Source organism: Camelus dromedarius, chromosome 8 (assembly GCF_036321535.1).
Source record: "Camelus dromedarius isolate mCamDro1 chromosome 8, mCamDro1.pat, whole genome shotgun sequence".
NCBI classification, from domain to species: domain Eukaryota; kingdom Metazoa; phylum Chordata; class Mammalia; order Artiodactyla; family Camelidae; genus Camelus; species Camelus dromedarius.
In genome coordinates this window covers 53,824,604-53,848,288 of record NC_087443.1, presented here as the reverse complement: position 1 = coordinate 53,848,288, position 23,685 = coordinate 53,824,604, and the positions used below count along the sequence as shown (strand labels likewise).

The following is a 23,685-nucleotide window of genomic DNA, read 5'->3' as shown; positions in this document are numbered from 1 at the left end:
AAGTAAATGCCAGGCTTTTGGGGAGCAGCTTTGGGAGTGCAGATCTGGATGGAGGTAGACCCAATAGAGGACTCAAACTGGTGGCACTCAGGGCTGACTTCTCTGCCAAACCAGACTTGTTTGGCTGATGCAGTGTCTTGAAATTTTTTAATTAGAGCTATTCATTTATGAGGGCATGCACATCCTCTCCCGTCCTTACCATCTCCAACTGTCATATGTCTAGCTGGCTCTTACCTATTTATATTTCCTGCTTGGCCCCTGAAGGTGGCTGATTTGGCAACTCCTGGCCTAGAGCTGTGTGTGATCTTCAGATTGGGCAATGGGTACCCCCAGGGTACACAGAGACTTCTAAAAATATGCAGGTTCAGATCTTTTTAAAGAAACAAATTCTAGATTCAAGATTTTCAACAACTATGTATACTCTTTTAAAAATAGGCCTGCCTGAGAACAAGCTTGCGGTTGGCTAGAATTCTCTTCAAAATTGCTCTTCTCCTACTTTACAAAAGAAAAGCATAATCTCACTTATCAATAAATAATCTTACTATGATACATGACATGAGGTCAAGAACTACCCAAGGCCGCAGAAGGACATCTGAAGATGCAGAGCTCCTGAGACAGTCTTGAGAAACTAAAGAAGGGAGCATCTTATTTCATCCAAGCAGTAAACATGTTCAAGGTTCCGTGACTTTGTCTATCTCTCTCTTTCTATCTGTAATTTATCTATCTACCTATCTTTCCTTCCTTCCCTTCCTTCTGTCTGTCCATCTATCCATCTATCTTAGAATTAAAATTCAAAAGTGAGACAGTCATCATAGGTGTGATAATAGTGTTTATTTGAATTAAACAAATAAAGTCAGACTTTTTCTGACCAAACATTAAGTCCAGCTGACTCGGCTGATTATTTGATAATGAGAATGATTTTTGCATATTATATTTTTATATAATTTATGTTATCTACTGTATATTTATACATAATAGATATTATCTTTGAAAAGATATTTTGTGTAACTATTTAAACATGTGATAAAAATTTTAGTATCATCTTAAAAATGTATGAAAGGGAAAAATGTTTGCAAGAGGTATACAGTTTTTCAAAATTCTTTTAAAAGATGCCTTGAGCAAAAAAAGTTTGCTGATTATAGGTCTAGAGGACCTACGATAGTGTTGAGCAGCTCCTGTTAGGGCAAACCTGTTTGGTAGTGATCTGCTGGGCTGGATTGGTTTGGGGCCCTTTCTGTAAATATCTGCTTTTCTGCCCAAAAGGGTGAGTCTAAGGAGGATGGAGCCTCTGGCTTCACTCCCTTTCCCCACCCTGAGGGCACCTGAAGCAATCTGGACTTCCGCTGAGTCACTGAGGTTAGCAGGTGATATAACAAAAGCCCCTAACTCAGCCTGCACTTTGGGCCACCTGGAATTCTGCTGTTGTGTGAGCTGGACAATCTGGGAGCTCCCAGTACTTATTAGGATAGTCGATGACAGGATGCTCCAGAGGGCCCCTCAAAGAAACAGTAATGTTCTAGAATGGCAAAAAGCACTGGAAATAGAACCTAAGAAATGGTATAATGAAATGCTTACAGAGTAGTCTGTAATTCTGATAGGGGTCCTATGCTTCATCTTGGGAGAGATTTTATGATTTTATTGTCAGAAGGGTCCTTCGAGGCCAGTTACCATAACATTCTTATTCTAACATTCCATGAAGACATGGAGGCCCAGAAAGGTTGATCAGCCCATGATCCCATGGCTTGTTTGTGACAGAGTCAGTGGTTAGAACCTGGTATCCTGACTCCCCACCTAATGCTCTTTCTCCAGTTATATATAATTTGGCTTTAAACTCAGGTCCTACCTGTGAGTTCTATAAATTAGAGTTTTTAGAAGATTTGATGATTATTCCAAACAGACTATTCAGCTAGGTTAACCTGGACATTTGACTCAATTCGACTTTACATTTTTTCATCAATGACTTAGGACAAAGGTTCCAAACTTTTTGGGCTCAAAGAAAGAATCCTTCTGCTGAATTCTATGTACTCTGGAAACCACTTCAAGTAGGACTGGTATAGGGCCTGGAGGCTTGGAGGTGCTGTTCAGAGAGAAATTAAAAGCTGTAGGTTGTGATCTGGTTTCATCTCTGGACTGCCCGTGCTGCTGGAGTTGCACTATCTACTCCTGTTGGGGGTTGAGGTTCATGCAGCAACTTTTGGTTGCTGAAAGTTTCAGAAGTGTATTTCAGGGCCAACAGTGCCCTCCTAAATAGGACAAACAGTTTTGGCAGCTTGTCACTCTGTGGCATATGGACTCAGTGGTCCTGGACCTGAACTTTTTCCACAGACTCTTGGTCTGAGGACCTTCCTATACAGGCAAGTTTGTGGTGCTTGGGGTTTGGATCTCTGTGGATAAGGCACGTAGAGAAGCGCCTTGGGGTCCACATGCCATAGTGGTACGCTGTGCCAGCTTCCATGCTGGGACCACAGGGCTGCTACTGTTGGGGCTCTGTTACTGACCTCAGGAGTCACAACCCCAAGGCCAAGTGCTCTTCCTACAGGGGGCTCTTCTTAAAGGGGACTATAGCCACCACTGTGGGACTGACAGCCATGAAGCCCAGTTCCAGAGACAAGAATAACACATTATCCTGCTCAGAATAAATTAAATAGTGAGGTACATTTTACATCAGTTCGTCAAAATAAAATTCTAAGAGAGTGGGAAGAGAGTATTTATCAGCCTATTAACTGCAAGGCCAAAAATCAAATATATCATTCAAGTAAACTCAATCTTTAAAAACTGGTCACCCAGCCAGTCATCTGAAAGGTTAGAATGACATTAATTTCTTTGTTCTAGGTATACAGCATTCCCATAACTTCTTCAAAAAGAGGAGAGTACCTTTTGCTTTAAGATATCCACTGGTGTCTGATGGGCTTTTAACTTCTTATTTTTAAGAAGCACTTTCCTCCTGAGTTGGTCAGGTGAGGGAAGCATTGGATCATCTGAGAAATCGCTCTCAAATAAGAATTTAGCCACCAGTTTTTCTCCAAACACAGTCTAAAAACAATAAAGGAAAACACATCATCAACGCCTCAGTACTTGAATTACTCAGCTAGCTATTTCAGCCCAGTTGAATTGTTCAAAAAATCCTAAGAAGAGGAACTAGGAAAGTATCTGTACGTATCTGTGTGTCCCCGCCCCGCACCCCTGCATAGCTTCTTACTAGAAAGAAGGGAGGTGGTCAGAAGGAGAGGAGGAGGGGTCCAGGCCACTCTCCAAGGGGGCTTAGCTCTAATTATTTAGCAAAATACTCTGTGGTCTGATGCACTAAGGGAAAAAAATGAGATTCAGTTAAGCGGCTGTGGTTTGTATGTAGCATATAGTCCGTTCCAGATGTGGGTAAGAAGTCACAGGGATACAAACCTTGAAGTCAGTAGGAAGTGGGGACAAAAATGAAAGATAACAGGGAGAACCTGCCACCTTGTAGTATAAATAACTGTAGACACCATTCTCATAAAGGTTTCCTGAACATCAGTCTCCAAAGAGGAATGTGTGTCCCTCAGGGAGGTGGGTGGTGCGGGACGTCACAGGATGACCCACTGGGGTGAGGGTAGAAAATACGGCAGTTTCTACTTCCAGTTATTATTTATTTTACTTTACTTTTTTACTATTTTCTTAAATCTTTTTTCTTTTCTTTATTTTTGGTGGTGGGGGAAGGTAATTACGTTATTGATTGACTGAGTGATTTAAAAAGAGGTACTAGGGATTGAACCCAGGACCTCGTGCATGCTAAGCATGCATTCCACCACGAGCTATACCCTCCCCCTCCTTCTAGTTATGTTTTAATGAAAAAATAACACAAATAGAAGATTAGTACTTAACGTTCAGATTGAAAATGGCGTCCTTGGTGTATCAGGTGCTGCTCATGAAGCCCCTGGAGACAAGGGGGACTCTCCTGATGCAGAGGGACCAATGGTGAGTCCCTCTCATCTTTGCTACCATCTTATTGAGGTGGTTGCAGTTTGGGTGCCCTGGGATGTCACCACTGGGGCTAATTTCAGAAAAAGACTTTTCTTTAAAATATTTTATAATGAGATGAAAAGTGATCATGAAAATCTTTTGCAGCATATAGAAGTTCACACTTTATATAATGAAAAGGTGGTTAAGGGAGTATTTCTAAGTTATGCAATTTTCTTAAGAAACAATCCTAAAATTTCTGACTTTTTCTGTGTTTATTGTGGGTGGTTATACTTCATTGTTATCAAACGATAATGATAAAAATCACTGTTAATCTATTCCTATATGATAAGGTAATGTTTTAACACTGAGAAAGTAATTGGTTTTCAGACAAAATTTGAGTTCTGGAAGGAGTAAAGACAGATAATCTAAAAATATTTCTATTGTAATGTGATTTTGTTGTAGGAAAGAATATGTGTTAACATAAAAACTCTCATATATGCACACTGAAGCAACTTGGAAGCAGATTTTCTAATGGTTAAAAAATCTTCTAAATTAATGGTTTCAGTAGAATTTGAGCTCATCTGTTAAAAATATAAAAGGTAACATCTTTTCAATAAGTTTCTTAGAAAAACTGATACCAAGAAACATACAAATAATCTAGCCAAATTTCAATAAAAACCTTTGCCTCGTTAATGGAATTGAGAAATAAGTACCATGACTTGGCAAATGCAGTTAATGGATACATGCATCTTCATCAGCTACTACAGCTGTTAAAAGCAAATTAAAAAATTTTTTATTTTATTGAGTTATAGTCAGTTTACAATGTTGTGTCAATTTCCAGTGTAGAGCACAATTTTTCAGTTATACATGAACATACATATATTTAAAAGCAAATATTGAAACAATAAAATGAACTTAAAATCAGACATCCAAGTCAACGGTCACAAAAATTTCAAAAACAATGAAGTATGTTCAGTCACATTACTCCCACTAAAAATTTAGATAATAAGTAAGTAGTAAATTCAGTTAAATTTTTTATAACAGCAAAAAAGGGTTTTGTATCATTAATAAATAATAGTATTTGAAAGTTATTCTTTGCTTCATCCTTTCCACGTTAACTCTCATTTATATTCTATTTTTGCATATCTCAGTTAATGCATAAAACATGTTATGTAGGATATGTATATAATTTATAACTAAGTCAATATACACACAGTAGGAATACATACTATATTTTACTGATAAGGATATACAATCAAAACAGTTTAGAGATCATTATTCTAAATGACGGCAAAGAAAAGACAGTATGAAAGGCTAACCAGTATTGCTGGCATTAGTATTTGGGGACATTACACTCTGGTCATGCCCCTTTCTCCCACTGAGAGCCATATTTCCATAAATGCCTCTACCAGTGGGGGAAGAAGAAAGTATAATGGAATGTTTCCCCTTAACACTGTCTGCATTATAGTTCCCTTGTATAAGGAAGGGCCGAGTATTAACAGCAACTGTTCTGGCCAGTCTGACCTTTTTGCCAACCTGGATCCCCATATCTGTAGTTGGGCCACAAGAACACTTGACTTACTTGCTCTGAGATATTTTCAGCTTTTCCACATACAACTGACAGGTGACATCCTGGCATCCCTGATTTGTGGTACCAGAAGTGTGGGAGTTGGACCTTTTTTATCTCCTAAGGCTTTCTAGAAATGGTCAGCAGATCATAGAACAGTGCTTCTATCACTCCAGCTGAAAAGATAGACCATTCAAGGGAGAGCCCAAGCTCCCAGAGCATCCCCATTTCTCATCTGAGGGACCCTAATTGTACATGCCCTCACAGCTGTGGTGTGGTCCATGGTGCCCCAAATTAAACTCAACAGTCACAAGACAAAGGCCAAGAGACCATTCTGTCACTTAGTTAGTTCCTTACCTTAAAAATTTCTGCCATTTTCCGTTGCTGAGGCAATGAACAGTGGTTCTCAATTGATATGATGATGGGCAGGTCAGAGGTGATGAAGGCACTGCGATCAATGGCTTCAACCACTTCCTGTGAGAGCCAAAGAGCTCATTAGAGTTCAGATATTCGCCCAGGGTGTCAGAAGGCAAGGTACTTAGAGCCACAGAAAGCATCTAAATTGTTGTATGCAGAAGACTCTGGCCAAAGTGCGTTTCATTTTTTCAAATGTATTTTCAAATTAAGCAAAACGGTAGGCTATTTTTTACAAAGACATTAAACTATTCATATTGAGTACTGTTCACATACTACAAAGAACAGATATCAGCATCCTGAACTTAACAAATCAACATATACAGTGAGTATATTGTAGGTAAAATTTAATTGTTGTAAAATGTAGGTTGCAGCATCAAAAATAATGAGGCATAAGATACTCTTCTGCTTTCAAGAAGTTTATAGTCAAATCTACCTGGGGCTATAGCGATAGAGGCCTTCCTCAAAAAAGAAGAACAATTTCAAACAAACAATCTAACCCACCAGCTAAAAGAATTAGAAAAAGAAGAGCAAAAAACCCCAAAAGGCAGCAGAAGGAAGGAAATAATAAAGATCACGGAGGAAATAAATAAAACAGAGATTGAAAAAAAAATAGAAAAAAATCAATCAAACCAAAAGCTGGTTTTTTGAAAAAAATAAATAAAATCGACAAACCTCTGGCCAAACTCACAAAGAAGAAAAAAGAGAGAGCACAAATAAGCAAAATAAGAAAGGAAAATGGAGAAATTACAACAAACAAAATAGAAATACAGAATATCATACTAGAATATTATGAAAAACTATATGGAACCAAAATGGATAACCTAGAGGAGATGGACAAATTTCTGGAAATATACAGTCCACCAAGACTGAACCAAGAAGAAACTGACCACTTGAACAAACCGATCACTACAAAAGAAATCGAATTAGCAATAACCCCCCCCCCCCTACAAATAAAAGTCCAGGACCAGACGGCTCTACCGGGGAATTCTACCAAACATACAAAGAACTCATACCAGTCCTTCTCAAACTCTTCCAGAAGACTGAAAAGGAGGGAATACTCCCAAACTCATTCTATGAAGCCACCATCACCCTGATACCAAAACCAGGCAAAGACACTACCAAGAAAGAGAATTATAGGCCAATATCACTAATGAACATAGATTCACAAATCCTCACCAAAATATTAGCAAATAGAATCCAACAGCACATAAAAAAGATTATACATCATGACCAAGTGGGGTTCATCCCAGGGACACAAGAGTGGTTCAACATATGCAAATCAATCAGTGTAATACATCACATCAACAAGAGAAAGGACAAAAACCACATGATCATCTCAATAGATGCTGAAAAAGCATTCGATAAAATTCAACACCCATTTATGATAAAAACTCTCACCAAAGTGGGTATAGAGGGAACATATCTTAACATAATAAAAGCTATACATGACAAACCTACAGCCAGCATAGTACTCAATGGTGAAAAACTCAAAAGCTTCTCACTAAAACTCAAAAGGACACCCACTATCACCACTCCTATTCAACATAGTCTTGGAAATCCTAGCCACAGCAATCAGGCAAGAGAAATAAAAGGGATCCAAATTGGAAAAGAAGAGGTAAAAGTGTCACTATATGCCGATGACATGTTACTACATAGAGAATTTGTAATAATAATCCGGTGAGACCAGCTTTCCTGGGTGACCAATCTCTTCAGGTGGAACCAATTCTCATTACTTTCTGATGTTAATTATTTAGTCATTTCCTAATACATGATGTTGGCCTTTGTCAGCAGGATACAAGGACAAATGACCTTTAATTCCAATAGCAAGAGAACAGCTCCTGCCATTTTTATATCATCACATGATGTAAAAATTGCAACAATATTATTACATGAGAACTGATTTAAGGTAATGGTTACTACTGGTCCAATGAGAATCTAGTGAGAGTTCTAGATCAAATCCCAGAAAGATGAACATGTACACATCCCACACTATTTCAAGAAATCTTTAGACTCAGGATAAGAACACCCAAACTAAGGTCTAACTTGGAAGAGTCACTCATTTAAATGATGAGTGAAGATGAATGAGCCCTTGTGGTTTGATTTAAAGACAGTTATGAAGCACTACCTTGAAGGGGATCTTGGTTGTCAGCGTATGCCCATGATAAATGATGGGCGTGCCATCATCTCCGTCCCAGCAGTCCAACTCGATACTCCTACAGCCTTGCAGCAGGACCTGTGAGATTAATGAGTGAATCCAGCCAGGTGAGCAAAGGGACTAAAGCCTCAGATTAAATCCAGCACATACTTCTACATATCAGTGTTCACACTTCAGGCTCAAACAGAAGAGCGTAAAATTGAAAAGAAATATTGCTTTTTGGCCAAAGGCCACAATTAATCAGGGAAGAGGAAGACAGAGAACAGATTTAGGCAAAAAGAGTGCTTACCAGAGCTGAATACAACTGGAAGATAAAATCTAACAGCAAAAACATATGACCACTTGATCATGGTGGTGGTTTCATGGGTGTATACATCTATAAAAATTCATCCAACTGTACAGCTGAAATATGTGTAGTTTACTGTACAGGAACCTACCATAATTAAGGTGTTAAAAAAAAAGAAACATTTAATATAGTCTCATGCCCCCAAAGAGGGGGAAAAAAGTGGCTAGCATGGTGAAGAGTCTTGAACATTCAATATGAATAGTAATTAAAGACCTAGGGAAGTTTGACCTAACACATGTTAGCTGGTTGGAATTTTGTTGAACAGAAGTGGGAAAGATTTTTGTTTTAGTGTAATAGGGGAATTATTCTCAACATACAAAAAACCTTAGAAACAATTAGTGGCTACTTGATGTTGATGCAGCTGGACTGCATTAAGAGAGATTGCCTCAAATGTAGTAGGTGTTCAATAAATATAAACAGAGATGTTGTAGAGGGACATTCCCACTCTGGTGGAATGTTATCTTCATGACCTCCTAAAATCCTTCAAAATTATACTAGTGTTTATCATATTTCCTAATTATGAGACTGCTCTTCAAAATATTATTTCCTATAATATAGTAAATACTTTTGTAAGATGCTTTATTGTTTATAAAAGAAACCATATACTGAAAAAAAAAGACCATTTTCCCAACAATTTTGGTCCCTCAAGGGACCTATACAGGATATATCCTGAAATGAGAGAGCCAGACTAGAGCTCTATCTGGGCAGACGTCAGTGGAGGTGACACAGGTGCTGTTGCCACAGCCTAGAGAGAAGAGGCAACTGATTCCTTAATGAACTGGCCAGATAGTCACATGAATCCATCAGGATAAAATCTCCTCTATTTAGATGCAAATTCTGCCATCTGCTAATACCTCTGTAATGAACAGGTAGTGTGTGAGAAGAGCAGAAGCAAGGAGTCACAAGGGACCTGCCTTGCTGTCTAGTCCTAGAACAGCATCTAGAGCAGAGATGGTAAATAATCCATACACTTCCCTAACCCATACACACAGCAGCCATCAGCCAGCAGTCACAATACACGTGCCCCCTAAGCTCTGATGTGTTATCTTACGGCCTCTTTAGCAAAGTACTACAGGAAACGCTATCAATGAATTAGGTGAGATGATACCTACTTGCCCTCCTGGACCTAGCACTGGAAGCAGAGCTCCTGACACATGGGCCTGGGTTGCAGCTCTGTAACCTTTACTTGGAGCAACTTCTTCCTTCATTGACTTGATTTGTGGACCATCTTAAAAAATGACCATGTACTGGAAGGGTCAACCAAACTAAGAGATGGATATGTCTGTGAATGGGCCAACTCTCTGATTTAACAATCCTCGTGACTATTTCCACGTGACAGCAGTCCAGGACAGGGGGCTAGTGGCTACTAGAGTTGTTGCAACATATCTTGGATAGTGGAATCCCCCTTTTGTTAATATTTTTATGTGAGGTACTTGCTAGATTCTGTCCATTGCAAAACAGGCAGCACCCAGTTTTCCTAGGTGACCCAACTTCTCAGGTGGAACTGATTCTGTGGCGAAGAATCCCAAGGTGACCAGCTTCTCTCAGGAGCTAGAGTATCTACAGGTATGTTGCTCTGGGCTGAAAACTGTTGTGTAATGTGGCAGCCGGGACATGAGGCTCCTTCATCTCCATAGTAAGTTAAGCTGGGAAGAATGTTCACTGACCGGCAGCAGATGAGATGGGTTTTCAGCATGAAAAGACTAAAGATTTTTTTTTTTTAAATTACAGTCTGCATGACATGAAGACCTCCACATATGGCTAGAAAAGGAAAACCAGGGCTGGAAATTCCAAGTGAGAACAGGGTTTTTTCTCACTTCTCATCTGCCCCATACAGTAACATTAGGAGGTAATAGGGGGGCTGAGGGAGAGCAGAGAGTGGTAAGAAACAGTAAAAGGGAGCTTCACACAAGTTTAATCACGTCTGTGAGTCTGTCTGAGGGGTTCTTGTACCTTATTCAGAGGCTGTGACAATCTCTACTTGGAATGTAATGTTAAGGAGTTAAAAAAAAAAACCAAAACCTGTTTGGCATCAAACAGGGAAGCAAGGTAGGAATTAAAGCTAGGACACTGGTCCCTGCTTGTTTTCCTGGGGTAAGTACCACCCCGCTACACACACATTTCACTCTCCCCCTCTAAAACAATGGATTTCAAACTTCTTTTAACCTTGGAATTCTTGGTGTGAACTGAAGGCCAATATATAAAGCACATAAAAGAGCAGATCTTCAGCTTGGTGGGGCAGATATGGCACCCTCTACTGCCTGCTCATCTGTGTCAGCAGCTAAGCCCCCTTGACAAAACTCCTATTTCAAAAATCACTACTCTAAGGACACATCTTCATCTCATACTAAAAAACACCTCAGATTTCAGAGTTTAAAATCCATACTTGAGTAAAGTAAATCCATACTCCATACCAAGCTTTGGGACAGAAGTTTGACCCATGCTTTGATGAATATCTAGACTTATCTGGAGAACAAAGGAAGCTCAAGTCCACTAGATTTGTGTAAACAATACAACTATAATTTTCACAGTTGGACCCCCCCTCTCCCCGGTCCTCACCTACACACAAACACACTTATATTCCCTGGACCTAATTAGCTCCTTCCTGATTAACTCTTCTTGTAGGAGTTCACAAAGCAGGCAGCATAGACAAGGAAGTTGCAGAAAATATAACAGAAGCAATGGACATGCAGATCATTAAGAGCTGGATGTTTACGTCAAAAGGATGTGCTTTTTCTAGTCCAGAGACCCTTCTGTGTTTCCAAGAACATTCCCATGAATTCAAATGTGTAGAGATAGTGCTTACAGTCTGTGTAGGTTTTTTTTTTTCTGTAAGTTGGTTGCCACAGGGATGGATTAATTGTCTAACAAACTGCAAAGCAAAACAAACAATATTTTGGGAATAACCTCATCGAAAGTTGCATTTTCTACTATGCTTTCCCACTACAATGTATTGATTTATTTAGCATTTAGTGAAGCGATTAGATAGTTTTCCCATGGGAAAATCTAATTTTAGTAAGAGTAGGTCAGACTAACTGGGATCTAAAAACTATGAGTCGCAAACAAATACTTTTTTTTTTTTGGTCTAGAATAAAGGTTAAGTGTAGATGGGGGGAAAAGAAAACAGAAATAAAGAAAACCACTGTATACATAGCAGTTTTCCCACACATAATGTTTCCTCACAGTTCACATTTAATAGTGTATACGTTCTTCAAAGGAGTCTGGGGTCAGGTTTCTGTGACTTTGGGGGTTACGAAATCCACGTTCCAAGTGAAATTCTCAGTACCTGGCTGTAGAGTTCTACTGAGGATTCTCCTTTGAGCTGATGGCCTGTGAGGTAGGTGTTGTGTGAAGATTCAATGTAATAGTAGGAGAGGGGCAACTGCAACTCTTTCACATTCTCTTGTGACTCATCATTCTTCGAGGCAAAATTATCTTTATCCATCAGAAACCTAGAGGAAACAAATTTTCTTAGGACTGCATAGGAAAAATACATACTTTTTAAAAACTGAAGTATAGTTGACTTATATTAGTTTCAGCTACACAATAAAGTGATTCAGTATTTTACTGAATTATACCTGTATAAAGTTATTATAAAATATTGGCTATATTCCCTGTGCTGTACATTACATTCTTGTATCTTACTCATTTTATACCTCGTAGGCTTTACCTCTCAGGCCCCATTCCCTATCATGCCCTTCCCCTAACCCCTTTCCCCACTGGTAACTGCTAGTTTGTTCTGTGTATCTGTAAGTCTGTTTGAAAAATATATGCTCGTAAATAATGGGCAAAGACATGTTAAAAGTTACCTTGCAAATCCTTCAAATGACATTAGGCCCTGATGACACATACTAATGCTAGGCTCAAATTTCTGCAAGGGACACAAAAAGAGGGTTATTTAGGTAAAGAAAATTAAAAGGAAAAAACCACCACATCATTTTTTTTAAAAACTTCTGTTTTCACCAGGAAACAGCCAAATCAAATATTTGAACTAATTTAGTTTTAGAGTGGTAAGATGTAGTTTTTTTAGTCCAAAAGAAAACATTGTATGTGAATTTATTACACAAAGCATATTTATTTAAGAGATAAAAAGGAGAAAAGAATAAGGCTGATTTATATGAAAACACACAGTATCAGTTTATCCAGGTGAAAATGGGATAAAAATAGCAGCTACCATACAGCTGGTGGGAGGTGAACCGCAAGGACTCACGTGGAACACTCAGTACAGTACAGAGCTCATACTCCAGGGTGTTACAGCGAGCCCTCCATCGTGTGATTGTAACCTCCACTTCTAGCATTTCCAGTGATCATGTCTAACTGCTGGATGGTTAATCTACTGATTCCCAATCAGAAGACAAGGGAGGCTGAAAACCTAGACTCATTCTGTTGCAGGTGGTGCAGGCACAAGGAGCCGTCTCATCCCATCTCCTGGCCGCCCTCTAACAGAAGCCCCACCATCTCCTGCCTGGGTTACTGTCACAGCCTCCTATCCAGTCTCTCTGCTTCCGCTCCTTCCCTAGCACAATTTATACTCCAGGTGGGCCAGAGTGACCTCCGCAAAACATACATTATACAACTCCCCTGCTCAAAAATTTCCAGTAGCCAGTCCATCTCACATGGTCTCAAGCCAAACTCCTCACCACGGCCTAAAACGCCTTGATGCTTCGGCTCTGCCCACCTGTCTGAAATCCTGTCTGCTGCTGCCCCTCTGGTTTACGCAGCTCCCGTTACACCAGCCCTTTTGCTGTTCCTCACCAACTCTGAGCGTGCTCTTGCATGCTACTCCCTGTCTGGAATGTTCTTTCCTGAAACCTTCTCGTGGTGTATTCATTGGGCTCAGCCCAAGTGTCACCTTTGTTTACCCCTCAGCACCCCTGCATCACTCCATCCCCTCACTCTGCTCAATTTTTTCAGAGCCCCTTGTTTCCCGAAATCGCATGATCTCTTAATTCGTTTATTGTCTGCCTCACCCACTGGAATGTAAACTGCTTTGAAGGTCAGAACTTGACCCTATTTAGTACTACCACCCCAGGTGCTAGAGCAGAGCCAGGCCCAGAGTAGGAGCTAATACACATTTGTTAAATAATCAAAGTGGTGGACAAGCTGTTAATTCTCTTCCACGTGCTAGAATAACAAGAAGCGACCATGTACTGATTCGCTGTAGTGGTCACTGAATAAGAGAAGGCTCAGGACCTGTGTTAATTACATGTTAAATCAGAACACTTATATATTTGGTATTAAAAAAAAACAACTCTTTATTTCTGCCCCTGTCTTAAAGGTGTTAGAAAGAAGTATAGAAAGAGTGAATGTTTAGCAGAAAATAACTGGAATACTGAGAGGCTTTACACATTTGTGTACACACAAATCGGGTACAAACCTGGATGATGCTGAGGATTTCATCATAAGTGCAGTGTTCCCCTTGGCAATTCACTAGGAAGTCATTGAGCTGGAGGATGCCAACCCCAAATACGCCCAGGGATGTGCTCTCCACCCCGGTGCCATTTGTCACGATACTTGCAGCAGCAATGGCATCAGATATCTGCCTCTGGTTGTCGGACAGCTGCTGTTTACTCTTAATGAATAACCCCAAATCCGAGACATTTCTGGTCAACAAATCTGAAACAGAACCGCCCACAGAATGTGAACAAGCTCACCAGCATCTTTCACACAGTTCATTTAGGAGACAGTGGTGGTGTGGAACTGTTAAGCTGGAGAAACTCTTCACTAATACGTCTAAACAAGCCATCAAAGTCAGTGCTTCTTCCTGGCTTCACATAGTTGAAGGAATAGAAAATAAATCAATGATTAAATAAAAGAAATTAAGAGAGAGCTAGGTCAATGATCTTGAAAGTCCACAAGCTTTAGTATTAGATGGAAACTAAATGTAAATTCAACTGGGGACTTCAGGCTGAATTCAGACTTTGGTTTTTGAGGATAACTACTTCTACATTTTTATGTTTGTAGACATGGAAGATGTACCTTTAAGATTACAGTTTTCCTATACTTTAAACGTGTAACTATAAACATTTATGTGTAGGTTTCTGTGTGAACATAAGTTTTCAGCTCATCCGAGCAAATGCCAAGGAATACAACTGCTGGATCATATGATAAGAGTATGTTTAGTTTTGTAAGAAACTGCCAAATCCTCTTCTGAAGTGGCTGTACCATTTTGTGTTCCCACTAGCAATGCCTTAATCACTCCACATTTGTACCCACATTTGGTATGGCCACTCATTTTAATTCTGGCCACTTTGGAGAACAGTCTGTCAAGTTTCTTACAGAGCTAAAGATAGACTTATACAGGATTCAGTAATTGCGTTTCTAGGTGTTTACACAAAATAGTTGAAAACTTACATCCACACAAAACAACTGTACCCCAAACACTTATAGCAGCTTTATTCATACTTGCTAAAACTTGGAAGCAACAAAGACATTCTTCAATAGGCGAATGGATAAACAAACTGTGATACACCCATGCAATGAAATATTCAGCAATAAAAATAAATGATCTCTGAAGCCATAAGAAGACATCAAGGAACCTTAAATATTGCTCAGTGAAAAGAGCTAGTGTGAAAAGGCTACATACTGTATGATTCCAACCATATGACATTCTGGGAAGGACAAAACTATGGAATTAGGAAAAAGACCAGTGATTGCCAGGGGTTCAGAAGGAGAGTGGGAACAATGGAAAGGTGGTGTACAGGAGATTGTTCGGGCAGTGGAACTATTCTGTATTACTATGGTAACAGTAGATACATGTCATTAGACTTTGATTAAAACTTACAGAATGTACAACAGAGTGAACACTAATGTAAATTAAGGACTCCAGTTAATAATAATATATCAATATTGGCTCAACTGTAACAAACATACCACATGAATGCAAGACATTACTAAATAGGGGAAACTATGTCTGTGTGTGTGTGGAGGGTAGATGGGAACTGCACTTTCCACTCACTTTTCTGTAAATCTAAAACTGTTCTAAAAAAAGTCTATTAATTTTTTTAAAAAGTGTAGCTACTTCACTATTCCATGGTTACACATATTTATGGCTGATGTTGAAAAAGGTTAATATTCTTAGCTTAATATATTTTTAAATAGTTAAAAAGCAAATACATGAAAGAGAACAGGTTTGTTTTTGTGGTTTTTTTTTTGCTTTTTAGTGTTTATAGTTTCCAGTAAGAACAGAAGAGAAAAGTAATAGGCTTAAAATACGTGGGTGTTGATGGTAATGGTGGTGGTGGTGAGTGAGGTAAAGGAGCTAGACATTCTGGTTTACATATTAAGAAAAGTGTCCTGGACATTCAGATAGGAGTGCTCTGCTGAGGTCACAAAAGACTCCCCTTGTCAAAGGGCAGGTAACTCTCATCCTGGGGCTGAGCATCCACCTGCCTATAGGTAGGGAAGAGACTGGTGATTCCCAATTGGAATGCACCACATATCTTAAGGACATGTGGAAATGGGAAGGAAAGGGTTTTTTTTCCGTTAGAATAACTGGGAGCCTCCATTGGTTAAATATTCTGGAATCCACGGACAATGATGTATTTCCTTATCCAAAATGCCAACAGTACCCATCCCTAGGACACTTTCAAATGTTTCTCTAAGCATTTCACTGTGCTCCAGGAAGCAGCATGCCATGTGGGACAGGCTGAAGGCTTGCGTGATTGGATCTCTAACCCTCATCTTCAGATAAAAAGGTCTCAAAGGGAAGTATTAAATTGTCACACAAACCGAGGTCAGGCTGAAGTCCGCTGGTGTTTTCATCAATGGTCAGGTTGGTGTAGAGTGGGGCTGACTCGGAGCCAGCTCGGTCGCAGGGGACAGCGTAGACATCAAAGAGATCCTTCAGGTCCTTGCGGCTCCTCACACTGGGCAAAGGATGGAGAACACCTCACCTTTAGTATTGTTATGACAAGGGTGGGGCAAGAAGAGAAAGGCTAAGAAGAAAATCGGTCATACCTGAATGACTTGAACAGCTCAACGAACTCCACAAAGCTCATGTTGCTGTCTGAAACCATGAAACTCTGAAAGCCCTTCATTCCTCCTTTGATCCGCCCATGCCAGCTGCTACTGCTCCAAGCACTGCAACAAAGACATGGCCTTAATGGGCAGAACGGGGGCCACGTTTGTCATTCTGCCCCGAGAGACAGTTTCTGATTAGCAATATGAGCACAAAGATGGACCACGAGTCATTAAAGGTTTAGCTTCTTTTCCAGACTCTCATTTCTCTCAAAATTAATCTGTATTGTGTCAGAGGAGTGTAAAACATTTTACACTGAAACTACTTCATGTTTACAGCCTATCTAATAAGGGCACAAGGTTGACGTTAATATTCCTCTGCTAATCAAAACAGTTCTTTGAAATCACAGGTCAATGGGAGGGAAGAAAAACCACATAAATTCAGTGGTTTTGAAGAAAAGTTGTTTAAAAAAAGAGCTCCAAATGACTAAATCGTGACCTATGGTAAATTATGCATGTTCTTTCCTATATTCAAAATTACAGAAACGCATTTAAGAAGAAAATCTTGAATGTATCAGTGTCTTCTCTTTTTCTTTTCTTAACCAGTTCTTAAATGAAAACAAGGAAGGGCTTTTAATATTAATGGAAAATGTGAGTCACAAAAATATTAAAGATGGAAAGAGGCCAACTCTGCCTAGAATTATATTTGCACCTGCCAAGACTGTATCTATTTAATATAAAAATATCAGTCAACTTGGTTAAAACTTCAGTCTAGCTGTTTCACAACATTTTAAATTTTCTACACTGGTTCCCTGGGAGGAGAGTATGAGAAATGTTTTGACTGGTTTTTAGTCAGATCAATGAACAGGATCTTTTTTTTTTCGTTTTCATTTTTGTCCTTTATTTTATTTTTTATTTTTAAAATATTTCAAATATATATGAAAGTAGAGAGAATATTGTAATGAATAGCTAGTTTTTTCTCAGTCCTGCTAACAATGTTTATTATATAAAATTATTTTGTGTTAACATCTGAAGGTCACCCCCATTAACAGAGGACTATTATAAATGGATAGATTTATAGTACTTTGTTGGCTTGGGCTGTGATCCCCAGTGTGGTATGAGAAATAGGGTGGATGTTCAGGAAGAAAAAAAGGTCTGATAACAATGTGACGTATTACTTGCCTTTAAATGAGTACGTTCCCTGCCTGTCTTCCTTCTGGTTCTAAGTTCAGCCACTGTCTGTAGGCACCCAATGCCCTCTGACTTTAGGAAACTATCTGTCCACTGGTTCCCTGCCTAGGGCTGTCTTGCTTTCTCTTTGACAAGCATTTGGGTTGACTTCTCTCCTCCTGCCTTGTCCTCTCTGGTTTAGAACACCTGGTGGGCACAGCCCCCTGTCCTCCTGCCGCGGGGTCCTGCGATCTTGTATCTGGCATGCTAGTTTCTCTACTTCTACCTTTTGAAAGGATTTTCCTCCCTTACCTTGTCCTTCCTTTTCCCGCTTCTGAGTGATTGAAATAAAGGGAAAAGATGCTTAATCCAAGTATTCTGGCTATCTACCCCGACACTGTATAGGCTGAAACACACTGTAAAGAATTCTGATTCTTGGTAGCTTTTAATTTTGTTACAAACCTAAATTTACAGAAGAGTTGCAAGAGTGGTGAAAGGAATTCCCATGTGTCTGTGACCCAGTTTCACCAAGTGTGGAAATTATATTCATTATTCACATTGTGAAAGGATGCTTCCAGTTAAAAGACTGTTTACTGTAGGTTCCTATCTATAGCAGGCTTCCCAGAGGAGAGGCAGACAGGGAGGGAGGCAGAGCGAGACAGACTGTGTGTGTAGTGTGTGTGTTTACGTAAGTGAAATTAACGTTTCTAAAGTCAGTATCTGTACAGACCCGTTTCCTCCTCCCATTCCTCTGCTTGACAAAGTAAAGAGTGTCTATCTTATCATGGGTCTGTCTAGAACCTCAACATTTCTTAAACTTGAGTGTGGGGTTGAGAGAGATGGTGTGGCATTCTGATTCCTTTGAAAGGGTTTCATTTTAATATTATTTCTTCTGGGAGAGTAGCTGTTGTTTCAAATCTATAATTTGCATGTACCTTATAAAATAATTTACAACAATACCAGTTTTAGAATTAAACCTAAATATCCCCAACTTGCTGTAATAATTCATTTCTCCAGACATATACATATTATCTTATACGTGAGAGAAGTGTTAAATATATTTTGACCATTAGCAAAGGGTCAAGCTGCTTACATTAAAATTTCATTTATTCTTCATTTAGAGCAGTGTTATCCAACAGAACTTTCTACAGTGATAGAAATGTTCTTTATCTGCACAGTTCAGTACAGCAGCCAAAAGCCACTGTTAGCTGTGGAACACTTTTAATGTGGCTAGTGTGACTGGGGAACTGAATTTTAAATTTTATTTGATTTTAATTATTAATTTAAATTTGAATTTAAATAGCCACCTTAAATTTCATTTTCTATGGCCAGCACTGTATATACATTAGACAGTGCAGATTACAGACTCACAGCTCAGGTTTTATTACTGCTACTGACCTCTGAAGGGTTGGTCTGTCAAAAACTTGGAAGCAATTATAGTAATATGAGACGGTAGGAGTACCAAATCAGGAAAGTTAGGAGCATTTTAAAAAGCTGGGTTTTTTAGTTTTAATGTGATTGTTAAGTCAAAAGTAGACAGTCCTTCCAAAGAGCACTGGAAGAAGACACCCTTCTACACAATCTGAATGATGTGAAGTGTCCTTCTGTTTTATCATGTTAAGGCCCCACCTGGATGGGCTCTTGTTTGAAGAAGACAGCACAGGGGAGGACACTGGCCTGATGGGAGATGATGTCCCGGCAGCCAAGTTAGGGGACCCGGCCGTGGTCAAAGAGTGGGCTCTTCTGGAAGGGAGAAGGTTAGGAGGACTCATGGTGGCATTTGCCTCTGTGACAGAGGGAGACAGAAAAGAGACAATGACTCCAATTTTATTTTCCATCAGAAATCAAATTAAAAAGATGCTTTTGAATGTCTGAGGAACTCAATCTACACGGGCAAGTTCTGTACAAGAAGCATCGAAATATTCTGGTGGGTTCTCATCCTGGGTAACCTATCAGAGTCATCATATATATATATGCACACACACAATTAAAACAATTGCATTTAATCTCAGAAAAATAAATAAAATATTTCTAATTTGATGTATTATTGATGATCATTTCAAAATTTTTCCTTCCTAAAGATCCCAACCTATGTTAAGCATCAAAAATTAAAAATTAAAAAACCAAAACCAAACTCAATAGTAATAACAGTTGGCTATGATCTCCCTTCCTGGGATATGTACTCTGGGCTGACAATAATATAAAATAAGTACTAGTTTTTTTTGTCTATGATGCTTATATATTCAGTTTAGCTCCTGCTTACGATAAAACTACAATAGTTGAAAATTTGAAAGAAATTGGTGGCAAATAAACTATTGGTTATTTCTCTCTTGCTCACTTTCCTTTTTAAAAAAAAAAAAAAGAAACACCACACAAACTCAACTGTGTACATACTTCAAGAAATCAATTTTATCTGAAGTTATGATAATAACTATGGCTAATTTTTAAGCAATAGAACTTATAAAAATATTCTATCCAGTGAGTACCAGTCAGGTCACAAGCCATATGTAATTACACGCCTAGAATTTTAAAATCGTACTGTATTCTTGATTTCAATGCAAATAAAGCAAAAATGCAGTGCTATTATAATTCAAGTTAATATTATAGCTGATTCTGACTCACACATACTGATGGTTCACAAAATAGTAACACACCATGTGCTATATCCTATTCAATTTTCTTTTCTTCTGGCATTATTTTATAAGGACCTTTTCACAATAATATCTATGAGTGTTTCTAAATTTTATACTATTCCACATGGAGAGTACACAAGATTTAAGTTGAGAAAACAAGAGTAACAATTAGTTCTAGCCCTACTGTAAGTTGTTAAGTGGATAATCTGGGGAGCTTAAAAAGTACATAGATGTCTAGGTCCCAGCCAGAGAGCATCTGAATCAGTTGGGCTGGGATGTGGCCAGGGAATCCAGATCTTTTTTAAAGCCCTAATATCCAACCAGGGGTTAAGAATCTCTGATCTAATCCATCAAATTGTATCTTCTATGTCTAATATTCCCTGTCAATAACAGCAAGTAAGTGAATGAGACTTTTCTACTAAGCACACTTGTTTTTGCAAACCTGTGTCTGCAGAAATACCTCTTGGCTTCCATCATCCACTTAAAAACACAGGTAAGTGTATTTAACAAGATTACTTACATAATATATTACACAATACCTACATCACAATTTAAAACCAAATGCATATATTTTTCCCATAACATAAAAAAAGAAATCTCAGATGTGGATATGCTGCTTTACCTGATTCTTCTTGTTCATTAATGTCTTGAGGATCAGAACCACTCCGGCTCCGACACTCTTTGTGTGTCTTGGCTTTCCGGGTGCCCATCTCATCGTCGGTGGCCTCTCCACTCTCACCCTGGGGACACAAAACTCACTATGTTTCTCATTCTGTATTTCTCTCCATCATTGCTTTAGTTCAGGCAGGCCCCTCTTTTCTGACTGACCCTCTTTCAATACTGCCTCCCCCTGGAGAAACCAGTAAAGACCTGTGTGAAGGCCGACCAGGTATTCCTATGTTATATTATTCCATTTGTTCTTCACTATAACGCAGCACTCCTCTGGGGAGGGGGCTGACAAGAGGAGGCATAAGACCCCTGGTATCTTTGTAGAGACATAATTATGGAGCAGAGTTCGACTTAGGTGTCAACAGCCTCCTGTATGCAAAGAGTGGGACTTTTTCTAGCTAACTATGAAGAAAATATATTATTGTGTTATGGTGATAATATAAATAATGTATAATATATAGTGATACATATACATATTTATCATGGTTAAAATATAATGTAAAATTTATCATCTTTACCATTTTTAAGTGTACGGTAGAGCTAACTATTTGTACCTTGTGCAGAGAGATCTCTAGAACTTTTCCTTCTTGCAAAACTGATACTCTACACCCACTGAACAACTCTCCTTTCTTCTTCCTCTCAGTCCCTGCAACCACCATTCTATTTTCTGTTTCTAAGTGACCACTGTAGGTACCTCATACCTGTAAGTGGAGCCAGGCAGTATTTGTCCTTTTGTGACTGGTTTATTTCACTTAGGATAATGTCCTCAAGGTTCATCCATGTTATAGCCCATGACAGGAGTTCCCCCTCTTTTTTAAGGCTGAATAATATTCCACTGTATATATATACCACCTTGTCTTCATCCTTTATTTGTGGATGGATGCCTAGGTTGCTTCTCTTGATAACATATTCTAAATTGAATTCTAGAAGTTTGGTCCTCTAAGACCTTCATAATCTGATCCCTGTTCCTGTCTAGCCTTCCTTGCCCACCAACTTGGAGCCTGAACCCAGGGCTCCATGTGCTTCCCTGAACAAGCCAGATGATTGGGTTTAATGATTAATAAACAAGTAACACTCTACCCTCATAAGGATTTTCTTCTTTTTCTTGGTGGTGCTTATCCCCAAGGTGTTGTTTCTCTGCATGCTGGGCTTGTCGGCACTCTTTGCTGATGTCCCGGGACTGGGGTTTCGAGTACTCCATCGTCTGCCGCCAAACAACTCCACAGCGTGAGCCAAAGTTGGGCCTTCATATCGTCCATCCTCCTGTAAAAGAACCACATTCTGAACACATAAGGGAAAAGCAAGCAATGGGGAAATAAATATATTAAATATATTAACAGCTTCCAGTATATTCCCAGACTTGGAAGAGCACAGGCAGTCACCAAAGAATAATGACCTGGCCACCCAAGTGGCTCTGTTTTCTGTCAGGACTCTCTGTTGGGGATTTAATCAAGTCCTCTGTTGTCCTGCTCACATCCCGCTGAGTTTCAGAGACGTACTTTAATAGGGCCATGTTCAGCTGGGATTAACAAAAAAATCTCCCTTCCCAGTTTCAGAGGTTACGTTCTAGAATTATTACTGTAGGAAAATTCATTAAGATGAACTTTGCAAATTAGGGTTTTGGAGGACTTGCAAGGGGTGTGTGTGTGTGTGTAAATCAATTTAAGTAAAATCAAGTTCTACTTGTTACTGCATCACTCCAGGTATATTCTCACCTAGCTTGATGATTGGGACAGGCTGACCTGAAGTGAGAGTAGGTGGAGTACATACAGATCACTTTGAAGAGCTCTGGGAGCACCTCAAATAGTTGAGCTGCAATCCTCTTGAGTGACTGATATCCAAGGGTAGAGAGCCCAGGGGACTCAGAACTCCATGCATATTATGACGTTGTGAGCAGCAAAGAGTGGGTAGGTGATGGTTTACAGTAGCTACTTCTTGTAAGAAACTGCATATAACATTCACTGAGTATCTGCAGGGATTCACTAAGTAAACAGTGGTCAACAATTCTCCCTATAAGTCAGGAAAGCCAGTTAATAAAACTGTAAAAAGTCACATATGAATTAAAGACAACATTGATGATACTTCACAGGGTGCAGAAAAGGTACCTTTTAAAATTAATTGATTTTATGACTCAAGTCATGACTTCCCACTTCCTACATCCTGTTATGGACTCTAGGATGCTGAGTAACTTGGATACTTGATGATCTTTTGAATGATACTTGATGAAACCTTTTGGTGACCTTTTGTTGTAGGTATCTTTGATTTATGCCTGTCCATGGATCATTTCTCTTTTCTCTAACCAAACTCCAATTTTGCTTTATTTCTTTTTCACTGGATGCAGTCTTGGGTCTGTGAATCGAGGTGAAACATCCTTCCTTGACCAATGGTTGGCACAGAATCCAAATAAGCCACTCAGACTATCCCTCCCTGGAAAATGAATCTTGAATGCAGTGACCCGGAGAATGAAAATGGCTGGAGATGATTCCACTAGCTGTAGGTCTGCTGCAGAGAGTTCCTGTTAACAAGTCACTACAAATGACTCCAAAGTGGAATAAACATTTCATGATACAATTTCATAAATAGGTTTTAACCATACTATGAATCTGAAAGAAATCTTGTAAAATTTTTTTCTATGGGTTTTAACTAACACATCTTTAAACATTTACTAGATCCCTCATTCAAATGTAAAAGTTCTGCTCTGCAAAAGACATTGTCAAGATAGTTAGAAGACCAGCCATAGACGGGGAGAAAAGATCTGCAAAAGAAACATCTGATAAAGGTTTGTTATCCAAAATATACAAAGAAGTCTTAAAATTCAGCAATAGGAAAACAA

General features: G+C 39.1%; 1 protein-coding gene across 5 annotated transcripts in view; it reads right to left on the bottom strand.

The window, feature by feature from the left end:
* PLCE1 (phospholipase C epsilon 1) overlaps positions 1-23,685 on the bottom strand; it is a 300,817-nt gene that overhangs the window by 42,646 nt on the left and 234,486 nt on the right. For 3 of the 5 annotated variants that reach the window (XM_031461396.2, XM_064488235.1, XM_031461397.2), the window contains exons 9-19: positions 21,933-22,115; positions 20,806-20,923; positions 19,180-19,336; positions 16,381-16,503; positions 16,153-16,289; positions 13,799-14,037; positions 12,231-12,292; positions 11,708-11,873; positions 8,046-8,153; positions 5,861-5,977; positions 2,875-3,033 (exon numbers count right to left, since the gene is read on the bottom strand). In XM_031461396.2, coding sequence (XP_031317256.1) covers positions 2,875-3,033; positions 5,861-5,977; positions 8,046-8,153; positions 11,708-11,873; positions 12,231-12,292; positions 13,799-14,037; positions 16,153-16,289; positions 16,381-16,503; positions 19,180-19,336; positions 20,806-20,923; positions 21,933-22,115 — 1,569 coding nt within the window. The remainder of the gene's footprint in view (positions 1-2,874; positions 3,034-5,860; positions 5,978-8,045; positions 8,154-11,707; positions 11,874-12,230; positions 12,293-13,798; positions 14,038-16,152; positions 16,290-16,380; positions 16,504-19,179; positions 19,337-20,805; positions 20,924-21,932; positions 22,116-23,685) is intronic. The other 2 variants (XM_031461398.2, XM_031461399.2) reach the window with 1 other exon arrangement.